This window comes from Myotis yumanensis, unplaced genomic scaffold (assembly GCF_028538775.1).
Source record: "Myotis yumanensis isolate MYYU_CA2020_CCGP unplaced genomic scaffold, mMyoYum1.0.hap1 SCAF_11, whole genome shotgun sequence".
Taxonomy (NCBI): domain Eukaryota; kingdom Metazoa; phylum Chordata; class Mammalia; order Chiroptera; family Vespertilionidae; genus Myotis; species Myotis yumanensis.
The window spans coordinates 56,321,210-56,348,288 of record NW_027223762.1 but is presented as its reverse complement, the minus strand read 5'-3'; the positions used below and the strand labels follow the sequence as shown (position 1 = coordinate 56,348,288).

Sequence of the window (27,079 nt, the reverse complement as noted above, 5' to 3'; positions counted from 1 at the left end):
TTATAAAAATCTAACTATATCCTAAACATCTTAAAAACAGATATGACACCCCTCATTATTGTTTAAGAACCCACACTAATTTAAATATTATATTTTATTAATATAAGCAGAAAAGAAAAACATGCAGAATATGCAACAAGGGTAGCTGAACAATACTTTCTCCCTTTAGTGTTTTAAATACAATGAATCATGGCTGGTTTTCACTTTTGTTTGTAAATATGTTCCAAATAAAAATTTCTTAAAAGGGAGGGGACTGAATGTAACAAAACAAATGAAAGGGGTTCAATCCTTGATTATCATTCTGTCTTCATAAGCTCAGTGAATGCTTTTAGTATGAGTCTTCCGGTCCAAGTACAGTCAAACATCAGCTCTCAAACTTCTCCCATCTTGAACAATTCAATTCTTGACCAGTTTGTTCATGGAAAAAATGCCTGGGTTGTTGAATAAACTTTGGTTCTGGACCTGACAACCCTTTCATGCTGATACATCAGAATGACAAAAAGGGTCTCCCAGGCCATAAACAAAAGAGAGAATGCAAGTCAGTTTACTGCTAAATCTAGGATTATTAACCTCTCAGGAAACAGTGCTGTGAATATTTTTGTGTTGTTTTTTTGTTTGTTTGTTTGTTTTGCTTTTGTTGCTGACTAAATGGAGAACTGGCACAATTTTAAAACTTACAGAGGCCATCAAGAGTACTAATGTTACTAAGGATGTGAAAAAAAACAATGATCAAGGACAACTAAAGAGGTAGAAAAACTGTTGGACAGAGGAAAAGCAGGTAGCCAATGACAGCATTTTGGAGGCGGAGATATGTAAAAAAGCAGATGCCACATACTGACCTCCTTGAAAGAAACTGGGGAACCAGTGCTGAAAGTGATTCATTTAAGGCTGGGCGCGAAGGGGGGGGGGGGGGGGGGGGGGGGGGGGGGTTGATAAGTTAAAAAAAAGAAGTGTTTTGTTTATAGGTTAAATAGTACATTAGACATGTACTGTATATAAGAAAGGTCAAAACGGAATCATTTGGGGGTTTGGAAAGAATTAATAAAATTTACATTATTTCTAATGGGAAAAAAATGATTCTGTTTTCCAGCAAATCACTTCTCGAAACAGCCTTCTGGAACAAATTAGTTAGAAAACCAAGGTTTCACTGTAATTCAGACTTCAACACAGATTTGAATAGCATGAAATCTTCTTTTCTCTCAATGTTTTATATTCTTTTAACAAAAGGTTAACTTCTAGTTAAAATGCTAGAGTTCTGTCAACATTTAACATGGAAACAGTATTAACATGAAAAAAATAATGGCAGATAGGGCTAAATAATCACTTTTATTTAGTTCATAAAAATTTATTACGGTTCCTATGAACTATCTAATCTTAAAAAGAAACTATATTCTAATGGGTGGGTTAGCTATAAAATATAGACCCAAATAGCTGGTAAGTTAAATTTAGATGAGTTATACAATATAGCCTCAATTAACTGAACTGAATTTAGACAGAATTACTTAAAATGACAAATACAGGTGAATGATTATCAATACCATTTGGTTTCAGTGCTAATGATGTTACACTGCTCTTACTCAGTGAAAAGAGGTCTAAATGCTAAAACTTATCTTGGCCAAGGAAAGAATAAAAATTGTATTAATTCCACCGCCCCCCCCCCGCCCCCCCCAAAAAATGGTTTTCTGTTTAAGACAAAACAAATACTAACTCAAATAAGAGTTGTTGCCAAACCGGTTTGGCTCAGTGGATAGAGTGTCGGCCTGCGGACTGAAGGGTCCCAGGTTCAATTCCGGTCAAGGGCATGTACCTTGATTGCGGGCACATCCTCCAGTGGGAGGTGTGCAGGAGGCAGCTGGTCGATGTTTCTCTCTCATCAATGTTTCTAACTCTCTATCCCTCTCCCTTCCTCTCTGTAAAAAAATCAATAAAAATATATATTTAAAAAAAAAAAAGAGTTGTTATGTAGGTGCAGACTGAAGAGCACTATCTGGTTGGACCCTACTGAAGATGGATCCCCATGGAAACAGATTCTGTCACAGTTACATGAGGCAACACTAATGTCAGGAATAAATTTTGACACAGGTTCTAAAGCATCAGTAGCCTAAGACCTGATGTGGATTATAAATAGTCAAAATGTGTTGATTATGATCTGTTGGTTCAAAGGCTAATAAGAGAGTAGGCAAATGTCCACTGCCACCTCTGGACCCTCTGGGATGCTCACAGTAATACAGCACCACCATTTATGATTTTAAAGTTAACTCGAGTTTAGAAATTTTAAAAATTCCATTTTTAAATTTTTAAAGAGGCTGATTTTAAAAGAAATAATTGGAGAGTTAATGATGTAATTCACTTTCTACCTTAGAACCCATTCTTTAAAAAACAGTCTTAAAGACCGATGAAGGACAGTAGTCAGAAGGGATAACATTAAGACATCTTTCAAACCTTAGTGCCCTCTGCCCCCTCCCCCCAAAAAATCCTTTTCCTGGGGCTTCAGTTTGATGTGATTAAACAGATATATTTATAATATTCAAAGGTTAAATTCAAGAAAGCCAACTCATCAGAAATGTATGAAACAGAAAATAGTTATATATTAACTATTCAAATTCAGGATCTATGCTCTTGCTTTTCCCACATAATTATAAATTAGTTAATTACCAATACAATATAAGTAGGGAGTCAACCATGGTAGTTGCTCTACTGATCACTCAAGGTGAAGAAATGTCCAGGAAAGAGAAAGCATTCCAAAATCTCCTGTTCTCATGTTTAATTTACAATTAATAACATTTGTTCAATTATAAATGCCACCTGGTACATAATATGCAAAAGGCAATGTAATATACACGCTTGCAGAAAGATAAAAGAAATGTAGAACATTCCTACTTTGATGTTACTAAGGCCAAACTGAACCCTTGAACTTTTGGTGTTGACACTCACAGATTTCCCTTTGGGTAAGTTTCCTTCACAGGCCTGCTTGGATAGGTCCTGGCGTCCAATTAAGAGACACACAGCCTCAGGCCAGTCTGCAGCAGGCTGCTCTCGACAGTGATAAATTGCATCTCTAATGGGAAGAGCAATTCCAAAGGGAAGAGTTTCCAAGTCTCTTAAAGTGAAACCTGATGGTGAAAGGAAAACATTTTTTATTTGCATTTAGATTTGCCACTCTCCTGTTTACCCTCTGACTAAAGTTAACAAACATCTATTCTGACAAGAAAGAAATTCATTTTATTCATCCTACTACCAGGCTAGTGTCTTGACATCAGGGATTAGCAGAAAAGGTCTCTTTACAAAATTCTAAAAAACCTTAAGAAAAAGACAACTAAAACAATAGGAAAACCACCAAGGACTTAAAAACCATTCCATAGATTAAATACAAAGAGTCAATAAACATATGAAAAGATTGTTTATCCAATGAGTGGTCATGGAAACGCAAAACTAAAGCCACTAGAAAACAGAAGTTCACACTAGCCTGACAGACAAATATTGAAGTCAATCAATATCAAGTATTGGCAACTATGCACAGCAACAGCACTTCTCGACCACAGTTGATGGTGATTACTTATGTACTGGTACAACCACACTGGAAAACACTTGGCATGTACAGATAGGCCGACCCCTATGGTCCAACAATAGCCACACAGAAACTTGTGCACCTGTGCACCAGGACACAATATTAAAATATTTGTTAGCAATGTTGTTTCACTATGGCAAAAAAAGAGAAGGGAGGAAACATCCCAATTACTTGCATCAATAGAATGAATAAATAAGGCCCAGCCAGTTTTGATGAGTGGAAAGAGCATTGGCCCAAGGACTGAAGGGTCTAGAGTTTGATTCTGGTCAAGGGCATGTACCTCAGTTTTAGGATGGATACCTGGCCCCCACTGGGGCACATTCAGGAGGCAACCAATCGATGTGTTTCTCTCACATGGATGTTTCTCTCTCTCTGTTTCCCCCTCCCTTCCATTCTCTCTAAAAATCAATGGAAAAATATCCTGGGGTGAGGATTAACAACAAAAAAAGAATGAATAAATAAGTTTTAATATTCAAATAATGAAGTATTTAGCAATGAAAACAAGTGACCTACTGCTATGTGAGTCAACATGGATGAATCTTTAAATATTGAGTCCAGATGGTGTGGCTCAGGAAGTTCAATTCTGGGGCAGGGCACATACCCGGGTTTCAGGCTGTGCAGGAGGAAGCCAATCAATGATTCTCTCTCATCATTCATGTTTCTATATCTCTCTCTCTCCCTTCCTCTCTAAAATCAATAAAAATATAATTTTCTAAATTTTTAATAACAGTATTGAGTGAAGAAAACAAGATAGCAGAAAGTTTTATTTTTATGTTTACATAAAATTCAAAAATATAAAACACTAAGCAATATATAAAGATGATAAAACTAGAAAAATATATGAGAAAAGAAATACAAAATTTAGGTAGGACATTGGTTACCTCTAGTGGTGGATTATATGGGAGGACACCATGCAGAAGTAAACACACAAGGGTCTTCAACCACACTAGCAATGTTCTGTTTCTAATGGTGGGTGACCAGTACATCAATATTCACTTTATTGTTATTCTCTAAACATTTCAAAAATTCTTTTGTATGTACGCCACATTTCATTTTTAAAATTTTTAAATCTTCACGTTAATTAAATTTTTATTTTTCCTAAAATAATATCTAAATTTTATAAATTATATATTATCTATTAATATAGAACCTTGATTAATTTTTAAGGTAAAAATGATTCCTTATATGAGAATAACAATTTTATTAAATATTATGTAACATATAGATAGAAGTTGGCCACTATTTTTTCAGCATAGGTATCTTATCTGTAATACTAATGACAATTATTATAATTTTGAAGAGATATACAAAAAAGTACAATGAAAAACTAAGTCATTTAGAGCAGTCTTTAAGAATTCAGGAATATCCTGTAACATTCATTAGAGCATGACTTTCTAATATAGAAACATCTTCATTTTTTTTTTTAATATCTTCATATAAGTAATTTAACTTTTTTTTTAGTTGTTTTTGTGAAAAATTTCTTTAGTACTTTACTCAGTTTGAAACCTAGGATCACAGGGTTAGGACTGGAGAGTAGAAAACTCTTTCCTTCCCCCTTCCACCTATGAATCTTCATCTTGGTACCTCAAATCCCTGGCCTATATACCCTTCCAAAGCACACCTGCAATGTTCATACAACTACTTTTAGGTTTTGCCAGGAATACTCCCTTCTGACATCTGAGTATGACGATGGCTTAAGGTCTGGTGTGCAGTGATTGGTGCTCTCCATTCTGAGGCCCAGAGATCAGAAGCTAGTATTGCTGATGTCATATGAAAGTTGTGAAACTGTTAGGGAAAGTTGCCTTGAAGAAGATGGGCTTCGTGAGGATGGAGTGTCCAGGGAAGCAGAGGATTCTCACTGGCAGTTCAATACACATAAAGAGTAAAGACAGCCTTACCTACATTAGCCATCCAGACAACCAATCTTTCAGCCAGACTAGAAACTGATGGAGAATGCCTGAAACTAAACCTGTAGGAAAACAAAACACAGTTATTAAGCAAAAGAGTGACACATAATCGAGTTTTACGTATTTAATATAAAAGCACAATCTGAATAAAAGTCACCTGTTTTCCTCTTGTTCTGCTTGTGACTTTTGGGGGGCTACAAGATAACAAAACGAATCTTTATTTTGATAGTCTTCCTGGTAAAAAAAATACATAACATACACAAGAAATCTGGAAATAAAGCTTTAACGAACAACTCCTAGAAAATAATAAAATAAGCAGGTGGAAAGTATAATTTCCCTGAAGTTAAAATAATCCTTCTAAAAAAATAAATAAAATAATCCTTCTAAAAGTATGAAATAAGGTACATTAAAAGTATGAAGTTAGATTTTTAAGTCATCCTGGTCTCTGAAATTCAGTTGTGGACTTAGACCAGACAGTGTAAGATACAACCTCTACAATGAGGTAAGATGTGGTTTCTAAACAAACATGAATCTATTTCTTAATTTCAACTCTGATATCAATATTTATAAAATTTTGTTTGCAAAGCCTAACATTACACTGACTTACCTAGAGAAATTCTCGATAAATAGTGTGAGGATTCATCACAAACAGAGCTTTCATCGCCAAGAATGTAGAGCGCAATACTCTGCACAAGGAGGAAATTAACATCTTTTTTAAATGACTGGGTTATTACATATAGGACAGTTCATCCATTTTAGGGGTACAGCTCTGTGCTTTGACAAATGTTTCACAGTCCCACCACCACTATCACAATCATGATACGAATACTGTTCTCATCCCAGAAAGGTCCGCAGTGCCCTTCGTGGTCCATCTGCTCCTCCCTGCACCAGCACCAGAGACAACTCATCTGTGTTCTGTCCCTGTAGTTTGCCTCTTCTACAGTGTCATGTGAATAGAACCACAAATGTGTGGTCTTCTGTGTCCTACTTCGTGAGTATGCCTTTGAGATCCATCCACATTAACCACATCTATCAGGAGCTTGTTTCTTTCTACTGCTGAGCAGTATTCCTTTACACAGATGTACCAACTTTGTTCAGATGGGCATACAGGTCATTTCCGGTTAGGTGAACCCTAACCCTCTGACCTAACCCTTTTCCCACTTCTGCCATCAAGATTCTCTTTTTTTTATTGTTGTTAATCTCAACTGAGGATATTTTTTCCATTGCTTTTCAGAGAAAATGGAAGGGAAGGAAGGAGGGAGGGAGAAAGAAACATCACTGTGATTGACTGGATGCCAATCACATGAGCCCCACTGAGTCTGGGGAGTGAAACCCACAACCCTGGTATGTGCCCTGACTTGTGACCCTTTGGTTCAAGGGCCAACCACTGAGAAACACCGGCCAGAGCCATGGTTCTCTTTTGAATATCTGTCCCACCACTAACATCTGTACCTGCAGTGGCACTTTTTTTTTTTTTTTTAAAGAAAGGAGTAGCACGATTTTACTGAATTTTAGTACAAAACTGGAGGATCTTAAAATTCTATATACCAGGCATCAAATCTAACAAAGAAAAGTTATAATGTGAATATCTGTAAGTTGACTAATGTATTTAGGTTGGAGGTTGAAGAATTATGGCTTATCCATAATTCTCTGCCTTCCCTTTTTGGTTAGAAATGCACTGGGTCCACCCCATTGGGCAAGACCAAAAATTTGGTGATTTAACTTAAATGCTTCCACACAAGCTGCAAGAAATGCAAAAGTTCTGTGATTAAGCTGTTCTGAATACACTATGGATGTATTTAATGCCACTGAAATGTACACCAAAAAACAGTTAAAATAATAAATAGCATGTTAGATTATCACATTATCATTTATTTAAAAGAGCAGAATCACCATTCTGCATGTCTGTGTCAGAGCACACGGGTTGTGAAGCCTTCCTCAACATGAAGGCAGAGGCAGAGTGAAGAAAAGATGGGTGTGATCCACTGACATGTGTGAGAGAAGACAAAAGCACACGATTCTCCTGTGAGCCTGAAGGGTCCATAAAGGACCTGTACGCAGGCTGCTCGAGGGCCAGGGGACCGAGAGACAGGTGCTGAAAAAGCTCACCTTTCCAGATGCCCTTTGGTTCTTACTCAAAGATTTGACCATAGATATGTCTTAGCTATGCAAAATGAACTAATTTTAACAATAAATAACATACTTCTCTGGGTGGGGGGAGGGGGGGATGGGACCTGGGAAGCTACAGACAAACTGGTTAAAAAATTTAATTGTAAAAGCAAAGGAACTAAAATAGCTAAAACAATATTGGAAAAGAAGAGTTAATGGGAAGAGACATACTAACCAGTTTTAAGACTTACTTTTAAAGCTACAATAATCAAGACTGTGTGGACTGCAACACAGATCAATGGATCAGATTAAAAAGCCCAGAAATTGACCCATAAGAATGTGGTCAACTGACTTTTAACAAAACTTTAAAAGCAACAAAGAAACAATAATCTTTTCAACAAATAGTGTTAAAAGATTTACACATCCATACTGAATAAGAACCTGGACTTAAACCTTATGTCTTATAAAAAATTATCGAAGTGGATCGTTGCTCTAAATGTAAATCACACAACTATAAAACTTCTACAAGGAAACAGGAAGAAAATCTTGTGTTCTGAAGTTAAACAATGAATTCTTACACATGACACCAAAAGCACTATCCATAAAAGAAAAAAAAAAATGGATAAACTGGCTTCATCAACATTGAACAGTTTTGTCCTACAAAATAAACACTAAGAGAATGATGAGACATGACAAGATGCAAACTAGGAGAAAATATTTGCAATCCACATATCTGACAAAATTTCATTATCCAGAATGCTCAAAATGTCACTAGCCATTAAGGAAATGTAAATTAAAACCAAATGAGATATCACTGCACATGTACCAGAATGGCAAAAATTAGAAATCATGACAATAGCAAACACTGACAAAAATGCAGGGACACTGGAATGCTCACACACTGCTGGGGAAATGTAAAATGGTACAGTTAGTGTGAAAATAGTTTACAGTTTCTTAAAAACTAAATACATACTTACTACATAACCATCAATCCCACCTCTGGGTATCTACTTTAAAGAAATGAAAACTTACGTTCACACAGAAACCTGAATGATTACAGCAGCTATATTCACAACTGCATGAATCTCAAAAGTATAAGGGAAAATTTATTGGAAGGGAGGAGGTCTATTCTGTATCCTAGTTATGGTGGTGAATACATAAATCTACATGTTTGTTGAAATTCACAGAACTGCACACAAAATTTTTAAAAAGTTAATTTTACTGTATAATTTTTAAACCATATTTTAAAAGAAAAAGATAAAAACAAATAGTATGAGTACGTACCAAAACTACAAGTCGGCTTCTTTCACAGATGCCAGGGAGGTAAGGGTAGGGTGGCATTTCTTCACCCTTCAGACAAGAACTCACCCACTGGTAAATACTTGGTGGCTCAGAAGTAAAAAATGATGGATGATGCATAAACCCTGTTTGACCTTTAAAATTAGATAAATACTTATAGACATACAAGAATACATTTGGAAAATGCTCTTTTTCTAAAGGGAAAATATTTTAAAATGACAGATACTGTTATTAATCGGAATAACATTTTCCCCTGTTTTCCAAAATGTTGCATTTTTCTTGCCACAATAAGTAAACTGTCTATATTATAATATGTAGAATTTGAATGACTATTATTTTATCCCCTGCTAGATAGAAATTCAGCAAATTTTTATGCTCAAGGCATATAAAGAATCTAACCAAAATTTTCTGCCCTAACCTGAAAGGTCAGAAAACAGAAGAGACAGTCAGGATTCTTCTCTGTTCTTACACTGGGCCCCAATCCTGAGTCCCTTTAGCTCAGGGTCTAAGACAGTACAGTGGTAATGAACATGTTCCAATATGGCAACCACTAGCCCCATGCAGCTACTAAGCACTTGAAACATGGCCAGTGCAACTGAGGAGCTGAATTTTTAATATTATTAACTGGAATGACAAGCACAGGTCTTGGACACAGCATACTTCAAAGTAGAAGCTAAGCTTCTGCAACTCAGAACCTTAAGGATGAGTATAATTTGCCCACATATGAGGAAGTTATGGCTTACTGCAAATCAGAGATCAATCACAAACTAAAATCTGCCTAGTGGGAAGGCCCTGCCCCTGACTTAGGGACTGATGGCAAGAAAAATACAAGCAAATGTCACTACACTGTTCACAAAATCTTTATCAACACAGATGCTTACCTTGATCAATTGTGCACACCTGTCCAGTAGTTCTGACAAGTGTTGGGTAATCCCTGTAGTAATGATCTAAGTAAGGCTCCAATTTTAAGTCCCTAAAACAATAAGAAAATATAAAATAGAAATAACAAGGAAGATATTACAATATTTTCCCCCAAGAGTTAGGGTGCATCAATAGAACTTTCCATTTTAAAAACTTACCTATTAGAAAGAAGATAATCAAATCTAGAATCTCTTTATTCTATTTCTGGACTTTCCAGTGCCCAATATGATAAAAGCAACCTACACTCCTTTTGCTACAAATTTTGTGGAGGTGAAACTACTGTAAAAACACTGAGGTCTAGGTTCTCCTCCAATACTTATTAGCTGTGTGATCTTCAGCAAATCATCTCTAGAACCTGAAATTTTCTTCCAGAAAATGGGGAAACACCAGTAAATTCACTGTGAAGTTTTAAAACATAACAAGATATGTGAAAAATATCTTATGAAATGTAAAACATTAAACAAATGTTACTTATTTCAGAGAGCCCATGATTAGGATTTGGAAATTATTTCATTAAAAAAGAATTTTCATGATAGTAATGATTTCTCCTAAGAGAAATCAAACAATTAAAACTGTCATGTCTCAGAAAATAATTTCAGTATCTAAAGCAGTGATTCCCAAAGTGGGCGCTGCAGCGATCCAGGGGGGCAGTGATGGCCACAGGTACATTTGGGGGCGATGAGTAACTGCTATTAAAATTTTTAAAAAATTAATTTCCAGGGGCTGAGTAATATTTTTTCTGGAAAGGGGGCGGTAGGCCAAATAAGTTTGGGAACCACTGATCTAAAGGAAGATCACAGAAATTAGAAAATTTGCTGTAACCTTAACTAAAGACATTGACATTTTGATTCCATTTAACTTTCTTTATCATCAAGGATCACAAAGCTTAAACACCCAAGAGTGACTTTTAGAATTCAGTGCGAAACACAAGGCTATTAAAGAGCACTGTTAGAACAATTTAAATGTGGATCCACTAGGGACCTGGAAGACAGGGATGATCACAGACAGGGACAACACAGCGCAGCAGAGCCCACAGCTAGCCAAACGTCATGGTCTTGGAAACACACTCAGACAGGTTTTCTCATCATTAAATGGGGATCATGACTCCCTGGCCTTATTTGACAACTTATGTAGCTAAACTGCGATTCTCTGAACTGTAAGCACTACCAGAATGTAGGTATTGTTACAGTACAGCAGACATTGTTATAGAACTTCCACCACAGTGCAGCCAGTCATCTTGTCAACATGAAATGCTCAGCAGGTCACCGCCAGTGTTTAACGTATTTTGTGATTTCCCGCTGTTCATAGCAATCCTAGCATGATCCACAGGCTCTTACATAGCCAATACCTCCAAACAATTCTGTGGTTCTTAAAAAATGCTCAGGGTTCTTAGGAAGGCCAATTTCTGAGTCACCTGAGCACTCCTAGAAGTTTTCACTCTACACACAGTATTTACCTTGCCAACTGAACAAGGAGGTCAACAAGTGAATGAATTCCTTCTCCCATCAGAGTATTCAATTTAAGCTCCTCATAGACAAGGTGAAGAACAAAAAACATTGCAGGTATGTGAGAGAAGAGAAGTGTAGAAGAATCCAGACTGAGATTCTGTGACAAGTCCTCATCCTTTATCTGAGAAACTTCCAAAGGACTCAGACATAAAGATCTGTTCAAAAGATGAGACTCAACCTTCTGGTGGTAGTCTGAATTCAGTAAATACTCCCAATCCTGAGAAGAAACAGATTTGATTTTTAAATCATGCCTCCTTGTAATGTTGTCATTTAAAAAACTCAATTAAAGCAATTCAAGTTCCATTTCACATTAAGCTGCTCTAAGAATATGAAAAAAAAAAAAGCACAATGCTGAAACATAAAAAGAATATCAAAACAGCTGAGTGATGGCCATGATATTCTAAGTCCTTTGCGTCATTTCCACAATCTCCACAGCACTTTTCCCAGGAGATGGGCGACTCTTCCTTTCACTTGAACGTGGAGGCCTAGTAGGGTTATTAGTTGTGCCACAGGGAAAAGGGCAGCCCAAGGAGAGGGAAACAGGAAATGGGAATGGCCAATCAGGGAAGTAGTCAAAACACACACATGTATCCAGTAAGTTCACCATCTCATATGGGTGCAGTTTGTAGAGACTCAAAACAATTACAATAGTAACATCAAAGATGACTGACCGCAGATCACCATAACAAATGTAATAATAATGAAAATGTTTGAAATACTGCAATATTTATCAAAATGTCACACAGGGACACAAAGTGAGCAACTCTGTTGGGAAAATGGCACCAGCTGACTTGCTCGATGAAGGGTTGTCACAAACCTTCAATTCTGAAAAAACGCAGTATCTGTGAAGCCCAATAAAGCCATAGTCATACCACAGAAATGGGAGACTAGTAAAAGTATCTATAGGGCAATTTATACTAGCAAGAAATAATACTTACCTCATCAGATCCCGTCTCAGAAGGCCTTGCTTTTTTGGGTGCAATTACTGGGGAAAGTGATCCTTCAAAGTCAAACTGGAAGATAAACCCAAAAGAGAAGACAAAGATCATATAAAGTTATCACTGTCAACTGACTAAAAAGATTCAGAAATTAGCCCTAGCCGGTTTGGCTCAGTGGATAGAGCATCAGCCTGCAGACCGACGGGTCCCGGATTCAATTAGGTCAAAAGGCACGTATCTCAGTTGCAGGTTCCTCTCCAGACTGGGCCCTAGTCAGGGCACGTGCAGGAGGCAACCAACCGATGTGTTTCTCTCACATGGATATTTCTCTTTCTCCTCCATCCTCTCTAATCAATAAAAAACATCCTCTCCTCACGTGAGGATATATATGTATATATGTATATATACATACACACACACACACACACACACACACACAGAGTGGCCAGAGTATTATGACCACCCCATCATTATTTCGTTGGGCCACCTTTTGCCTTCAATACTGCGGCGATTCTTCTTGGCATTGACTCCACGAGATGTTGAATCTTGATGCGAGGCATCTGACACCATGCCTGATGAATATAACTATCAAGTTCTGTGAGATCTGATGGTTGTGGAACCAGCTGCCTGATGGCTCTTTTAACTTCATCCCACAAATGCTCAATTGGATTGAGATCTGGTGATTGTGGGGGCCATCTAAGCAAGGTAAAGTCTCCCTCATGTTCTTGAAACCACTCCTGCACAATACGAGCACCGTGGCATGGCGCACTGTCTTCTTGGAAGAAGCCATCTCCATTGGAATAAGCCATCAACATGATAGGATGAACTTGATCAGCAACGATACTTAAGTATGTTGTGCTATTCAGACATTGTTCCACACAAATCAAAGGGCCCAAATCATGCCAGGAAAACATGCCCCAAACCATAACATTGCCCTCATCAACTTGAAGGGTTGTACTCAGGCATGTGGGGTGCATGCTTTCATGCTGTTTCTGCCAAATTCTCACTCTGTCATCTGCATGATGCAACCGGAAACGTGATTCATCGGACCACATGACTTTTTTCCAATGCTCAATTGTCCAATCCTCGTGTTCCTGTGCGAAATGGAGACGTTTTATCTTGGTAACTGCAGACAGTAAAGGTGTTCGAACAGACCTTCGGCTTCCATATCCCATACGATGCAGTGTACGGCGAACAGTGCGTTCAGAGATCATTTTGAGAGGATCCCTGATTAAGATCTGCAGTAATTTGATGCACAGTTGCCCTTCTGTTGTCTTGTACCAGTGTTGCCACTCTCCGTTCTGCCCTAAAATTGACTAGTCGCTGACAACCACAATTCACACGTTCAGACCCAGATTTTCGGCTGACAGTCCAGTCTTTAACCGTTTGAGTCCCAGGGGGTATTGAAAAAACACTGTCGAAGAATCCCAAACAGCACATTGTCCACAATGTTCGAAATGTGCTGGGTTTTCTCGACATAAAATCTCAGCAGCGCGATTGCGCTGCTTGGGACTCAAACGGTTAAACATTTTAACAACAGCTGCTCTTAAACATTTAAGGAATTCAGCTGTTTTGCTGATACTCGCTCCATGGCTCCTAGCACCAACAATCATCCCACGTTCAAAGGCTGTTAAATCGCGCTGTTTACCTATATCTTCAGAAAAAAATCACTTCTACTGTCATGGTAAACAACCTGCTTCCCTATTTATAATGGTCTGGCCCTCTAGCAACTTCAGCGCGTAATTATAGCTAATTTGCCTACAAACGTTAGGTGGTCATAATAATCTGGCCTGTGTGTGTGAAATCAGTTCCACCAACTACGGAAAGTAGGTGACCAAAACTCATTCTTTCACCTGGAAAAACATGATACAATACCTTTCTTCTAGGATCACTGTGAAGAGTAAATGAAACCATGTATGTAAAGCACCTAGCACAGTGCCTGCACTCACAGGTACTGAAATGGAAGTTTCCTATCCTCCTGTACTTCTGTGATAGCACACATCTTCACTCCTTTAGAAGAACAATAACCATGAGCCATAACCAAATATGCCATGTCTCAAAGAGTCACCCCAACGTTAGCCACATACCAGAAGGAAACGGACATTTCCTTAGAGTCTGTTCAGAATTCTATGAATTGTTAGAGTCTAACAATTCTATGGAAGAGACAGGTAGTTCCTTTCTAAAACCTGTGTTCTCCTCCTTCTCCTGGACCCACAGCCATGCTACATATCCCTACTACCCTCAGAGTTAGGTGTGGCCCTGTGACAGTGTGACTCTGAATGAAAGTGGATGTCACCATTTCCAGGCCCAGTTCATGGAGACATCAGCCATGAATGTTGCTCCAGGCACTTTAACCTTGAACCTGATTAGATGGAGACAATCCAAAGGCCACCTTTGAAGCCTCAAGTTAAAGGTGGCACATGCTCCATCAGCCTGGGTCTGTAATAAATGTGTGTCCTGTTTACCTGCTAAGAACTATCATATGAACAAGACACACATTTTTATCATGAGCGAGCAATTATATCTTTTGAGAATTTTCTGTTTTAACAGTTAGCTAACCCTAACTAACACTATTACATAAAAGCAAACTTTCTAAAAGTTCATTCTTACCCAATTTCCTCTGGCATAGTATTTGCCACCTCTGCTACTTCTCATGGCCACATCATCAACTATAACTCTAGAAATGGTAATGCTGTTTTCTTATGCTCTATGAAACTTACATATATTTACTTATTAGTTAATCCTATTCCCCTAAAAGTTGATCTCTATATAAAAGCTAAATGATAGGTAGCAATAAAGTAATTTTTTAAACTGCATAAAGCAATTTTTAAAGCTGACCAAGAGAAAAGATCTCTTTCTTGTGGAGCATTCAAATGAAACACAGTCCAATTCAAACACAATATTATCAAAAAAATAAAAATAAGAAGACTGAAATCAAAGAAACAGATATGATAGTTATCTTACCTACAAGTTCAACCAAAATACAGGGCAGGGCAAAAGTAGGTTTACAGTTGTTTGTATGGAAAATAATTATTAATAAATAATAATACAAGAATAAACTGTTTCGTATATTCACAACGGTATAGCACACAAACACACATACACAGTGCCTAAGTCCCACAGTCAGAGAGAATGTCTCTGCTATTGTTCCCAGATTTGTAAGACCTGAAATTATGGAAACAAACAGCAGAAACTGTTGCTATCGATACCTCTTTGTGGCATATATAGATCTGCTTTATTTTCATTATTTTAATAATTCATGTCAGCCAACCCTGTTCTATAACCCCTATGCATCCCTGACCTCCATCTGTAATCACCTGTATGTAAAATATTTATTTATCTGCCTTCCCCTGACATAATCAATCCCATGAGAGGAACTATCTATCTTGCCTAATGCATATCTGAAATGCCTGGCATCATGCCTGACCCAAAGCAGGGGCTCCATATCTCTGTAATGAAAATATGAGCATCCCAAAGCACATCAAAAGTTGGCCGCAGATGCAACCATTCACCAAAGAAAAACATCATCTGGTCCAGCGCTCTCATTTACCACATCAGTAAATTAAGAAAGGTCCAAAAAAAATGCCAAAATTCACATAACTAGTCATTGACAGAAATTTCATATCCCCTATTCTCCATCCCATTCTTTAAATGAAAAAAAAAAAAAGAAAAAGAAAAAGAGGATAAAGCAGGACAAAGTAAAAGAGAACAATCTGACAATGAGGACTGTTCCATCCTGAGCTCTGATTAGGACAGAAGATATCAAGGGGTGAACTATGTACGTCCTCTTATAAAATGAATGTCAAAGCAACCTGGACTCAGAACTGAGTCCCTTGTTTCTTCCTTTAGGACTACCAATCAACAGGTCAGAGAGCCATATCCATCTCTACAAAATAAAACACCGTGGGTTGGGTGCTCGGTCCTCCTACAACATGGAAACCCGAGTAGGCACATGTTCTCTGCTGGAGAATGAAGCATAATGCTCTGTATTCAACAAGTTCCACTGAACACAAAAAGCTGAAGTGGACTTGATTTTTTTCTTAAGAAAATTACAGAGGGCAATTCTCTCATGCTACAACAGACACAAACTCTTAAAACTATCTCATTTAGACGGAAAAGAAATTTATTTGACAAATGTTCACTGAGCAGCTACCAATGCCAGGCACGGCTATAGATCCTGGAGATAGTGAAGAAAACGAAAAATCTCCTGCTTACATAGAACTGACATTCTAATGGGAAAAGGAGAGACACACAAACAAAGTAAGAAAAATATGTAGCATATTACATTTAATTAGTGCTAAGAGAAAAATAAAACAGGTAAAGGGGATAGAGCATGAAGGGGAGGAAATGAACAGGGCAGACAGCACTACAGTGAGATCTGAAAAAGACCTAAACTTTCCTCATCCAGGGGACGGCCTCTCGCCTCCATCTACTCAGAGCAGGATGGGAAGACACTGGAAGGTTCTAAGCAGGAGTAATATGACCTGACTTTATCCGACAGGGTTACTTTGTCTACGGGGCTTAGAAGAGACTGAAACATAAGCAAGAACATGTAATTCAAGTTAAAATATAAAAATTATAAATGACCAATGAGAATTTGGAAAAAACACTCCCATTTACTTATACAGAAATAAGATAGAATTTCTCACTAAGTTGGCAAAAGTTCACCACACCACAATCATCAATATGGTAAAATAGGCACTTTTAAATTACGCTAGTGAGAATGTCAATTCGAAAGCTCTTTGTGAAATCTCTTTCTCCATGTTATCTCACCTAGTAAACCCTCTTGGGATTAAGGTTCAAGTCTTGGGAAACTAGAGATGTAAAGATCTACATGTAAAAGCATGTTTGCAAAATCCCTCTTTTTAGGTTCAAGTCTTAGAAAATGACTAGAGATGTCAAAATCTATGTGTAAAAGTAAGTTTGCAAATTACTAATAATTATTTTAAAAAATAAACATGAAAAGAGTGCTGTCAGAGGAATGACTGCATAGGAGTGCACCCTGTCCTCTCCCCCTGAAATTTCAACAAGTTAACCAACTATAAATCAACAAAGAAATCACTGCTCAACAAAGATGCACACCTAAAGACCTGCACATTGAAACATCTAAAGGTGGGCAATGGGGAATAAAGGGGGAGATGAGAAGGGAGGAAAGCGCAGACACCCTGCAGACTCTGCAGAGCTCAGGGCTGGGCCAGGAGAGGAGAGAAAGCTGGTGACAGCAGGTGCTTCCTTCAGCCAGGAGGAACAGAGAGATTGGAAGGGTTCGGGGGGAAGGGGGCAGCCCAGCAGGGCAAGCAGTGAGGGAGCAAACAGTACTTGAGTCAGCAGACACCTGACAGCATGGGGTTCTGCTGTGCAGTATTCCAATGTCTGGCCAGTGGTGGTGTTTCAGAAATGGAACCAAAGAATTCCCTCCCCTTTATAACTGTTATAAACCACAGGTAGCCCTAATATATCCACCGCTTGGACCCCCAAGACTCGCCTCCTGTTGTCCTTAGAGTTGGAACCAGGAGCATATTATCCATAAACCAAGAGCTGTTGCAGTAGAACCATTGTTTACCTCTATGACTGAACCTAGGAGGGGTGCTTAGAGTGGGACCCCATGGAAGTCAGGGGTTGCCATTATAGTGAGGACAAAATAAATGCCACGGCCAAACAAGGTGGCTGAACTGTCTTACAGAAGCTATGAAGGTCAAGACTGGGAACTCACATAGGTAAAAAAAAAATTCTTGCAATTCAGCACCATCTACTGAAAAATAGCAGAAAGACCTCTTCAGAGTAAGCTCCTATATTCAAAGCCAGTAATATAGACAAGTATTCATGCCTATGCAAAGGAGAATAGCAAATACCATGAATAACCACAGTAATGAGGATGATCAGAAAGGAAATGAGGAATCCTCAGAAAACAACCTGTAACATGGAAATATGTGATATGAATGTCGGAGATTTCAAGACTGCAGTTCTGAATATACTCAAGATGCAAGAAAACACAGGCAGGCAATTCAGTGCACACAGAACACAAATCAATAAACAAAACAAGTACTTTACCAAAGATTGAAACTTTAAAAAAGAACAAATCAGAAATCCTGGAAGTGAAGCATGCAATTAAAGAGAGTAAGAGTGAACTACTGAGCACAGAAAACAAAGCCAACCAGGTGGAGGGAAGAATTAGTGATATCAAAGATAGGAATCAACAAATGATGCAGAGAAAAGAAGATAGAGACCTGAGCATAAAGAAAAACTAAAGAGCTCTATGAGAACTATCTGACTCCATTAGAAAAATATTAGCATTATAGGTATTGTGGAAGAGGAAGAAAAGGAGCAGGGAATGGAGAGTCTATTCAAATAGTGGATGAGAACTTCCCAAACCTATTGATCCTTGAATCCAAGAAGCAAACAGAACACCTAGATACCTCAATCCAAAGAGGCTCTCTCCAAGGCCCTTGGTTTTAAAACTGTCAAAAATTAACGACAAAGAAAAAATTCTCAAAGCAGCCAGGGAAAAGAAGGAAGTGACCTACAAAGGAAAACCCATCAGAATTTCCTCTGACTTCTCAGCAGAAACTCTACTAGCCAGAATAGAGTGAAACCAAATATTCAAACGTCTGAAAGAGAAAAATTACCAGCCACGAATAATATATCCAGCAAAAATATACTTTAAATATGAAGGAGAAATAAAGACATTCCCAGTCATGAAGAAGCTAAGGGATTTTATCACCAGAAAACCTCCATTGCAGGAAATTATACGTAAGGGGGTTATTCTACCTTAAAAAAAGAGCATAAGGTCACAACACTATGAGTAAGATCACCAAACAACTTACAGCATAAACAAGGATAATTTGTGACAACAAAAACATAAAGGGGAGGGGATAAGGTCTGAACTGGCAAAGGAGGATGAAGATCAGGTGCACTCAAAAGAAAACTACACTATGTATGCAACTTTATTTTTTATTAATCTAATGATATCCACACACAAAAATCCCCAAACCAGGAAAACACAGCTTAAAAGGAGGAAAACAGAGGAAAGAAGTATGGAATATCACCAAAACAATAAAAAATAAATATATAACAGAAAGAAACACAAAGAAAAAAGAACCAATGTAGGCACAGAGCTACCAGAAAACAAAAGATAAAATGGCTACAGGAAATCCCCACACACCAACAATTACCCTAAATGTAAATGGTCTAATTCATCAATAAAGAGAAACAGAGTAGCAGAGTGGATCAAAAAACAAAATCCAACCACATGCTGCCTGTAAGAGACACATCTAAGATGCAAAGACAAAGATAGATTTAAAGTAAAAAGGTGTCGCCAGGACCGGTTTGGCTCAGTGGATAGAGCGTCGGCCTGCAGACTGAAAGGTCCCGGGTTCGATTCTGGTCAAGGGCATGTACCTGGGTTGCGGGCACATCCCCCATGGGAGATGTGCAGGAGGCAGCTGGTCGATGTTTCTCTCCCATCGATGTTTCTAACTATCTATCTCTCTCCCTTCCTCTCTGTAAAAAATCAATAAAATATATTTAAAAAAATAAAATAAAATAAAAAAAAATAAAGTAAAAAGGTGTGAAATGATTCTGCAAGCAAATAATATCCACAGAAAAGCAGGTGTAGCCATACTTATCTCTGATAAAATACATTTCAAGATAACAAGAGACAAGATGGACACTTTATAATGATAAAGGGAATACCACATCAAGAAAACATAACAGTTCTTAATATATATGCACCCAACCAGGGAGCAGTGAAAAATATAAAACAACTACTCACAGAACTAAAGGAAGAAACAGATCAAAATGCAATCATTCTTGGGGACCACTGAAAGCTCTAGACACATCAACCAAACAGAAAATCAATAAAGAAATATCGGCCTTGAATGAAACACTAGATCAAATGGACATAATTGACATTTACAGAACCTTACATCCCAGAACACCAGATTACACAATCTTCTCCAGTGCACATGGGACATTCTCAAGAATAGACTATATGTTGGTCACAAAACTAGCATAATCAAATTCAAGAAAACTGAAATTATGCCAAACATATTCTCTGACCACAATGTCTTGAAATTAGAAATAAACTGTAAAAGAGACCCACAAATATGTGGAGATTAAACAACATACTACTAAACAATGACTGGGTCAAAGAAGAAATAAAAGATGAGATCAAAAGATATAGAGAGACAAATGAGAATGACAATACAACGTATCAAAAGTTCTGAGACGCAGTCAAAGCAGTAATAAGAGGGAAGTTTGTATCACTACAAGCCTAGCTTAAGAAACAAGAGATCCCAACCGGTGTGGCTCAGCGGCTGAGCATCGACCAGGGACCAAGAGGTCACTGCCTTGATTCCTGGTCAGGGCACATGCCCGGGTTGCAAGCTCGATCCCCATTAGGGGGTGTGCAGAAGGCAGCCAATAGATGATTCTCTCTCTTCATTGATGTTTCTTTCTCTCTCTCCCTCTCCCCTCCTCTTTCTCTAAAAAATCAATAAAACATATAAAAAAACAAGAGAAATCCCAAGTAAACAACATTAACATTACATCTTAAAAGAACTAGAAAAAGAAGAAAAGCAACCCAAAGTCGGCAGAAGGAATAAAAATTCAGCAGAAATGAATGAAATAGAGAACTAAAAGACTATACCAAAAATTTAATAAAACAAAGAGCTGGTTCTTTGGAAAGTTAAATAAAATTGACAAATCCTTGGCTAGAATGACTAAGAAAATAAGGGAAAAGACCCATATAAACAAAATCAGAAATGAAAGACAAGTCACCACAAACATTACAGATATACAAAGGATCATACTGGAATATTAGGAAAGACTATATGCCACCAAATTCAATAACTTAGAAAAAATGGGTAAGTTCCTAGAAATATATAACCTTCCTATAGTAAATCATGAAGGAGTGGAAACTCTAAATAGACCAATTAGCAGTGAAGAAACTGAAACCATCAAAAACCTACAAAAAACAAAAGTCCAGGAGCAGATGGCTTCACCAGTGAATTCTACCAAACATTCAAAGATTAAAAACCTATCCTTCTCAAACTTACAAAAAATTAAAGAAGAGGCAATACTTCCTAAAACATTCAATGAGGCCATATCCCTGATACCAAACCCTGGCAAACGTAACACAAAAAAAGAAAGCTACAGACCAATATCTCTGATGAATATAGATGCAAAAATCATAAACAAAATACTCGCAAATCAAATACAATAGTATATCCAAAAAATAATACATCACAATCAAGTGGGGTTCATTCCAAGGGCGCAAGGATAGTTGAACATATGCAAATCCATCAATGCAATACACCACAATAACAAAAGAAAGGATGAAAATCATCTCTGATCAATAGATGAAGAAAAAGCATTTGATAAAGATACAAAATCCATTTATGATTAAAACACTCAATAAAATAGGAATATCAGGAAAGTACATAAACATAATAAAGGTCATCTAGGATAAACCCTCAGCTAATATCACTTGGAGTGCGGGTGAATTTCCCGCCAAAATATAAGATGGCTCTGTCTTTTGGTTTTGTTCCATCCACCAAAAGGGTGGATTACAAACAAATATTTGGTAATACGCAGTTACAATCGGCCCGAGTTTACACGTTTCCCGCACTCCACCGCAAATCTATATGAACCGAGTTAAAGACGGCTCCCGCGGAGTACGCGCAATTCACGCGAGCCGACTTAACTCGTTTCCCGCACTCCAAGTGATATTATACTCAATGGTGAAAAACTAAAAGCTTTTCCTCTAAGATCAGGAACAAAACAAGGATGTCCAGTCTCACCACTCTTATTCAACATAGTGCTCGAAGTCCTAGCCAGAGTAAAAAGGTAGGAGAAAGAAATAAAGGCATCCAAATAGGGACGGAAGAAGTAAAACTATCATTTTTTGTGGATGATAGAATTCTATATATAGAAAACCGTAAAGACTCCACCAAAAAACTATTAGAAACAATAGACAAATACAATCAAGTTTCAGGATACAAAATCTATGTGCTAAAATCCACTGCTTTCCTGTATACTAACAAAAACACTTCAGAGAAAAATAAAAAAGAAAACAATTGCTTTTGCAATTACAATCAAAAGAATAAAATATCTAGGAATAAACTTAACAAAGAACATGAAAGACCTATATAATGAAAATTACAAATCATTATTGAAAGAGATTGAAAAAGACACAACAAAATGAAAAACTATCCAGTGTTCATGGATTGGAAGAATCAACATAATTAAAATGGCCATATTACACAAAGCAATATACAAATTTAATGCAATCCTCATCAAAATTCCAATTTCATTTTTTAAAGAAACAGAATGAGAAATCATCAGATTTATATGGAACCACAAGACCCCGAACAGCCAAATCAAAAAAGAACGAAGCTGGAGATACCACACTACATGATTTCAAATTATACTCCAGAGCTACGATAATCAAAATAGTATGGTACTGGCAGAGTAACAGACACTCAGATCAGTGGAACAGAATTAAGAGCCCAGCTATAAAATCACATGTATTTGAATAGATAATTTTTGACAAAGGAGCCAGAAACACATAATGAAGTAAAGATAGTCTCTTCAACAAATGATGCTGAGAAAACTGGAATGCCACATGCAAACCAATGAAACTGGATTATAGCTTGTCCCCATGTACAAAAATTAATTCAAAATGGATCAAAGAACTAAATATAAGACCCGAAACAATAAGTTATATAGAAGAAAATATAGATACCAAACTTATAGACCTTGGTCATAAAGAACATTTTATGAACTTGACCCCAAAGGCAAGGGAAGTAAAGGCAAAAATAAATGTATGGGACTGTATCAAATGAAAAACTTCTGCACAGCCAAAGAAATTGACAACAAAACAAAGAGGGAGCCAACCACATGGGAGATGATATTTGCAAACAGTAGCTCCAACAAAGCTTTAATTTCCAAAATATATAAAGAACTCATAAAACTCAACACCAAACAACCCAATCAAAAGTTGGGCAGACAACCTGAAAATACACCTCTCCCAAGAAGACATAGGAACTGCCAATAGATGTATGAAAAGATGTTCAACCTCACTGGTAATTAAGGAAATGCAAATCAAAACTACAATGAGCCCAGTCGATGTAGCTCAGTGGTTGAACGTTGACCTATGAACCAGGAGTACATGATTCGATTCCTGGTCAGGGCATATGCCCAGGTTGTGGGCTCGATCCCCAGTGTAAGGCATGCAGGAGGCAGCTAATCAATGATTCTCTCTCATTACTGATGTTTCCATCTCTCTCTCTTTCTCTCTCTCTCTCTCTCTCTCTCTCTCTCTCTCTCTCTCCCCCTTCCTCCCTAAAATCAATGAAAATGTATTTTAAAAAAATACAATGAGATACCACCTCACGCCCGTTATAGAGTGGCCATTATCAACAAGAGAAGCAATAACAAGTGTTGGAGAGATTGTGGAAAAAGTGAACCCTCATTCACTGCTGGTGGGAATGTAGACTGTACAAACACTATGGAAAGCAGTCTGGCAATTCCTCAAAAAATTAAGAATAGAGCTACCATATGACCAGTAATCTCTCTCCTGGGTATATACCTGAAAAACTCGAAATCATGTGTGTGCACCCCTATGTTCATTGCAGCATTATTCATGGTGGCCAAGACCTGGAAACAACCAAAGTGTCCTGCGATAGAAGACTAGATAAAGAAGATGTGGTACATATACACAATGAAATACTACTCAGGTATAAGAAAGGATGAAATAGTGTCATTTGCAACAATAAGGATGGACCTTGATAACATTATGCTAAGTGAAATAAGTCAGTCAGAAAAAGCTAAAAACTATATGATTTCACTCATATGTGGTATATAAAACTGAAACTTGTGAACATAAATAGCAGTGTGGTGACTGCCAAACGGAAGGGGGTGAGAAGAGAAGGGGGTCCTAATATATGGGGACAGATTTGACTTGGGTGATGGGCACATGGCACAATAAGCAGATCTTATAATATAGAAAACCACACCTGAAACCTATATGTTCATGTTGACCAATGTTACCCCAATTTAATAAATAAAAGAAAAAAAACAGATTCAACAATGTTCAATTAATAGCTATTGGTTAGGTGTGATAAGACCACATGGTAGCCTTTTATGAGGATGATGAAATTATGGGTCATATTTGAAGGATGTTTTAAAAAGATCATTGATATCATATTTATCTAAAAGGCAATAACAAAAAAAATTTACAGTGGCCATCTCTGTATAGTGTTATTCTTCTTCTGAATTCCTCATTTTGAAAGTTTTCCTCAGTAAACATATATTCTTTCATAATAAAGAAAAACAAACGATCTTTAAAATAGATTTGCCAACACAAAACTAAAATGTACAGACAGGGACAGCTGAGTTACCTGGACAAGGAGTGATTTCTGCAGAGTGACCCAGGCAAGGTTGTCCCGGGAGTCATCTCCAGAGCCAAGAGCAAATCAAGATGAAGGCACGCCCTTGCTGACTGTATAAATAACTCTGTAGGACCTTCTAAGGAAGTCTCAGGGCCAGGAGATGAGGGACACAGCTTGCTCTCATTAACAGAGTAGACACTGAGGCTAAAGCACTTTCAATCCCCCTCAAATCAAGTCTCCCTTCTCACAAATCAAGAACTTTGTGTGTGAAAATAGTCTGGGCTTCGGAAAGGAATAAAGAGACACGAGTCAGCAGACATAGTCTAGAGTCTCTAGACCAGGGGTGGGCAAACTTTTTGACTTGAGGGCCACAATAGGTTCTTAAACTGGACCTGAGGGCCGGAACAAAAGCATGGATGGAGTGTTTGTGTGAACTAATATAAATTCAAAGTAAACATCATTACATAAAAGGGTACGGTCTTTTTGAAATGAATCCGGATCCAGCCCGTTTGAAATGCATAAAACTAAAAAAAAAAAAGACCGTACCCTTTTATGTAATGATGTTTACTTTGAATTTATATTAGTTCACACAAACACTCCATCCATGCTTTTGTTCCGGCCCTCCGGTCCAGTTTAAGAACCCATTGTGGCCCTCAAGTCAAAAAGTTTGCCCACCCCTGCTGTAGGCCCAGGTTTGAGCAAATCTCCAGTATGTGATTGCTTTGTGATTCAGTTCCTTCTCCAGTAAAAGAGACTATTACTACTAATCCTAGCATAAACTGCAGTTATTTTACAACGATGAAATGAGAAATAATACTCTAACATGCTTTGCCACGTTATAAAAATGTAATAATAATAATTACTAGTAAAATGTTATTAAATATGAAATGATATTTGATTTAGAATACAGATACAATAACCCTCAGTATTATTCCATTTTGTTGAATAAGGTACACCTATTAAACTGCTCTGCTATATAGTCTGAAGGTTGTATTACTATTTATGTAAACATTACATTGATAACAACAGAATAACTCAGGAAGAAAAACAACTGGATGTACTTACATTTCGTGTCCATGCTAAGCGGTCTGTGTTATAACCCATCATGTTCATGAGACAAATCACAAATAGATTCCACTCTGAGTGATAGCTGGGTCCGCCTGGAGCACTGTGGACACTGTACCACTTGACAAGCATCTGAACCGCTATTTCTTTTGGCAGGATAAACTTAATTGCTTGCAAACATGTTTGTACTGTTAAAAGCAAAGATTACGTTCAGTATGGTTCCTATGCATGCATTTCTCTTCCCCTTTTAATATGAAAGTTTTTAAACTATGATGACTATATAAAGGCCAATTACTATAAAGAGAGAACTGTCATGAAAGAGCCAATAAAATGCCACATTACCTAACCGATCACTGGAAACCTAAACCCACTACTAAAGTTCACAGGATCTGCAAGAGGTCTCTGGGTAGCTTTTCAGTCATTAATTTTCTATCAGAAATAGGTAACCAAAGAGCCCACATAACCTGAGACAGAGGGATTGACATCCACTGCCCCAGCAAGTATTAATCGCTCCCCATTTCAGCCTCAAACATTCCTAGTATGGACAATGAATTAAAGGTCACTGTATCAAAACACAATTTCTACACAAATAAATTCATATGAAATAATTGCTTTAATATTTCAGACGCATATAACAGTCAACAGCCTCTTCTACTAGCACAAGAGATTTCTCCATTAGTGAACACTCCTATTAATCAAAGCTTTACAACACTGAATAATCTGACAGCACTCAGAGTCTAAAATGTTGTCCAGGCTCTCTGTCTTAGACCCTTCAATACCATGTTTCTCTTAATGACCCTATGTCATTTGTATGAATGCCAGTTTCAGTGCTCCACTGTCATTCAGTGACACCTTTAGCTGGCGTGGGCTGCTGCTGTGAAGGGCCTGGGTCTGCTTTTAATAGCAAAGTGCTTGTATTCTATGTTCTCTTCAGAGGATTCTTCCCTTCACACTGTCACTGTCACTGGGCCCATCCTCAGCTGCATATCCTTTTTCTCATGAATTTACTATGTGCATGCGCACACAAAGGTTGAAATCAAATGGAATAAATGTTAGAAAAACAACCAAATCTGTCACGGCTGAATCCAAAATAAGTGTAAACCAGATAAGTGTAAACGAGGAGCTAAGACGCACTTTATAAAGTACAAAAATTTCTATTTGGCTGTGAGAGAGCAGGATTTCATTTTGGTTTTATTTAACTTAATCTGCTATTAACTTATGTATATTTTGTTTAGGCTTGTACTTCTAGGTACATAACCTTGTGATTATGGGCTACATATCTTTGAGAAAAGCAAAGTTATCTCTGTACCAACTCAGAATATCACTTATCACACCAATGAAAGGTATTTCCTAGAATAAAAAAGTCATTCTG

General features: G+C 37.5%; 1 protein-coding gene across 2 annotated transcripts in view; it reads right to left on the bottom strand.

Moving 5' to 3' along the window:
• Positions 1 to 27,079, bottom strand: part of ANAPC1 (anaphase promoting complex subunit 1) — a 106,115-nt gene that overhangs the window by 53,456 nt on the left and 25,580 nt on the right. For both annotated transcript variants that reach the window (XM_070429691.1, XM_070429692.1), the window contains 9 exons: positions 25,708 to 25,895; positions 12,251 to 12,325; positions 11,261 to 11,529; positions 9,765 to 9,856; positions 8,869 to 9,017; positions 6,083 to 6,161; positions 5,633 to 5,669; positions 5,467 to 5,537; positions 2,935 to 3,113 (listed from right to left, as the gene is read on the bottom strand). In XM_070429691.1, the coding sequence (XP_070285792.1) occupies positions 2,935 to 3,113; positions 5,467 to 5,537; positions 5,633 to 5,669; positions 6,083 to 6,161; positions 8,869 to 9,017; positions 9,765 to 9,856; positions 11,261 to 11,529; positions 12,251 to 12,325; positions 25,708 to 25,895 (1,139 nt within the window). The remainder of the gene's footprint in view (positions 1 to 2,934; positions 3,114 to 5,466; positions 5,538 to 5,632; positions 5,670 to 6,082; positions 6,162 to 8,868; positions 9,018 to 9,764; positions 9,857 to 11,260; positions 11,530 to 12,250; positions 12,326 to 25,707; positions 25,896 to 27,079) is intronic.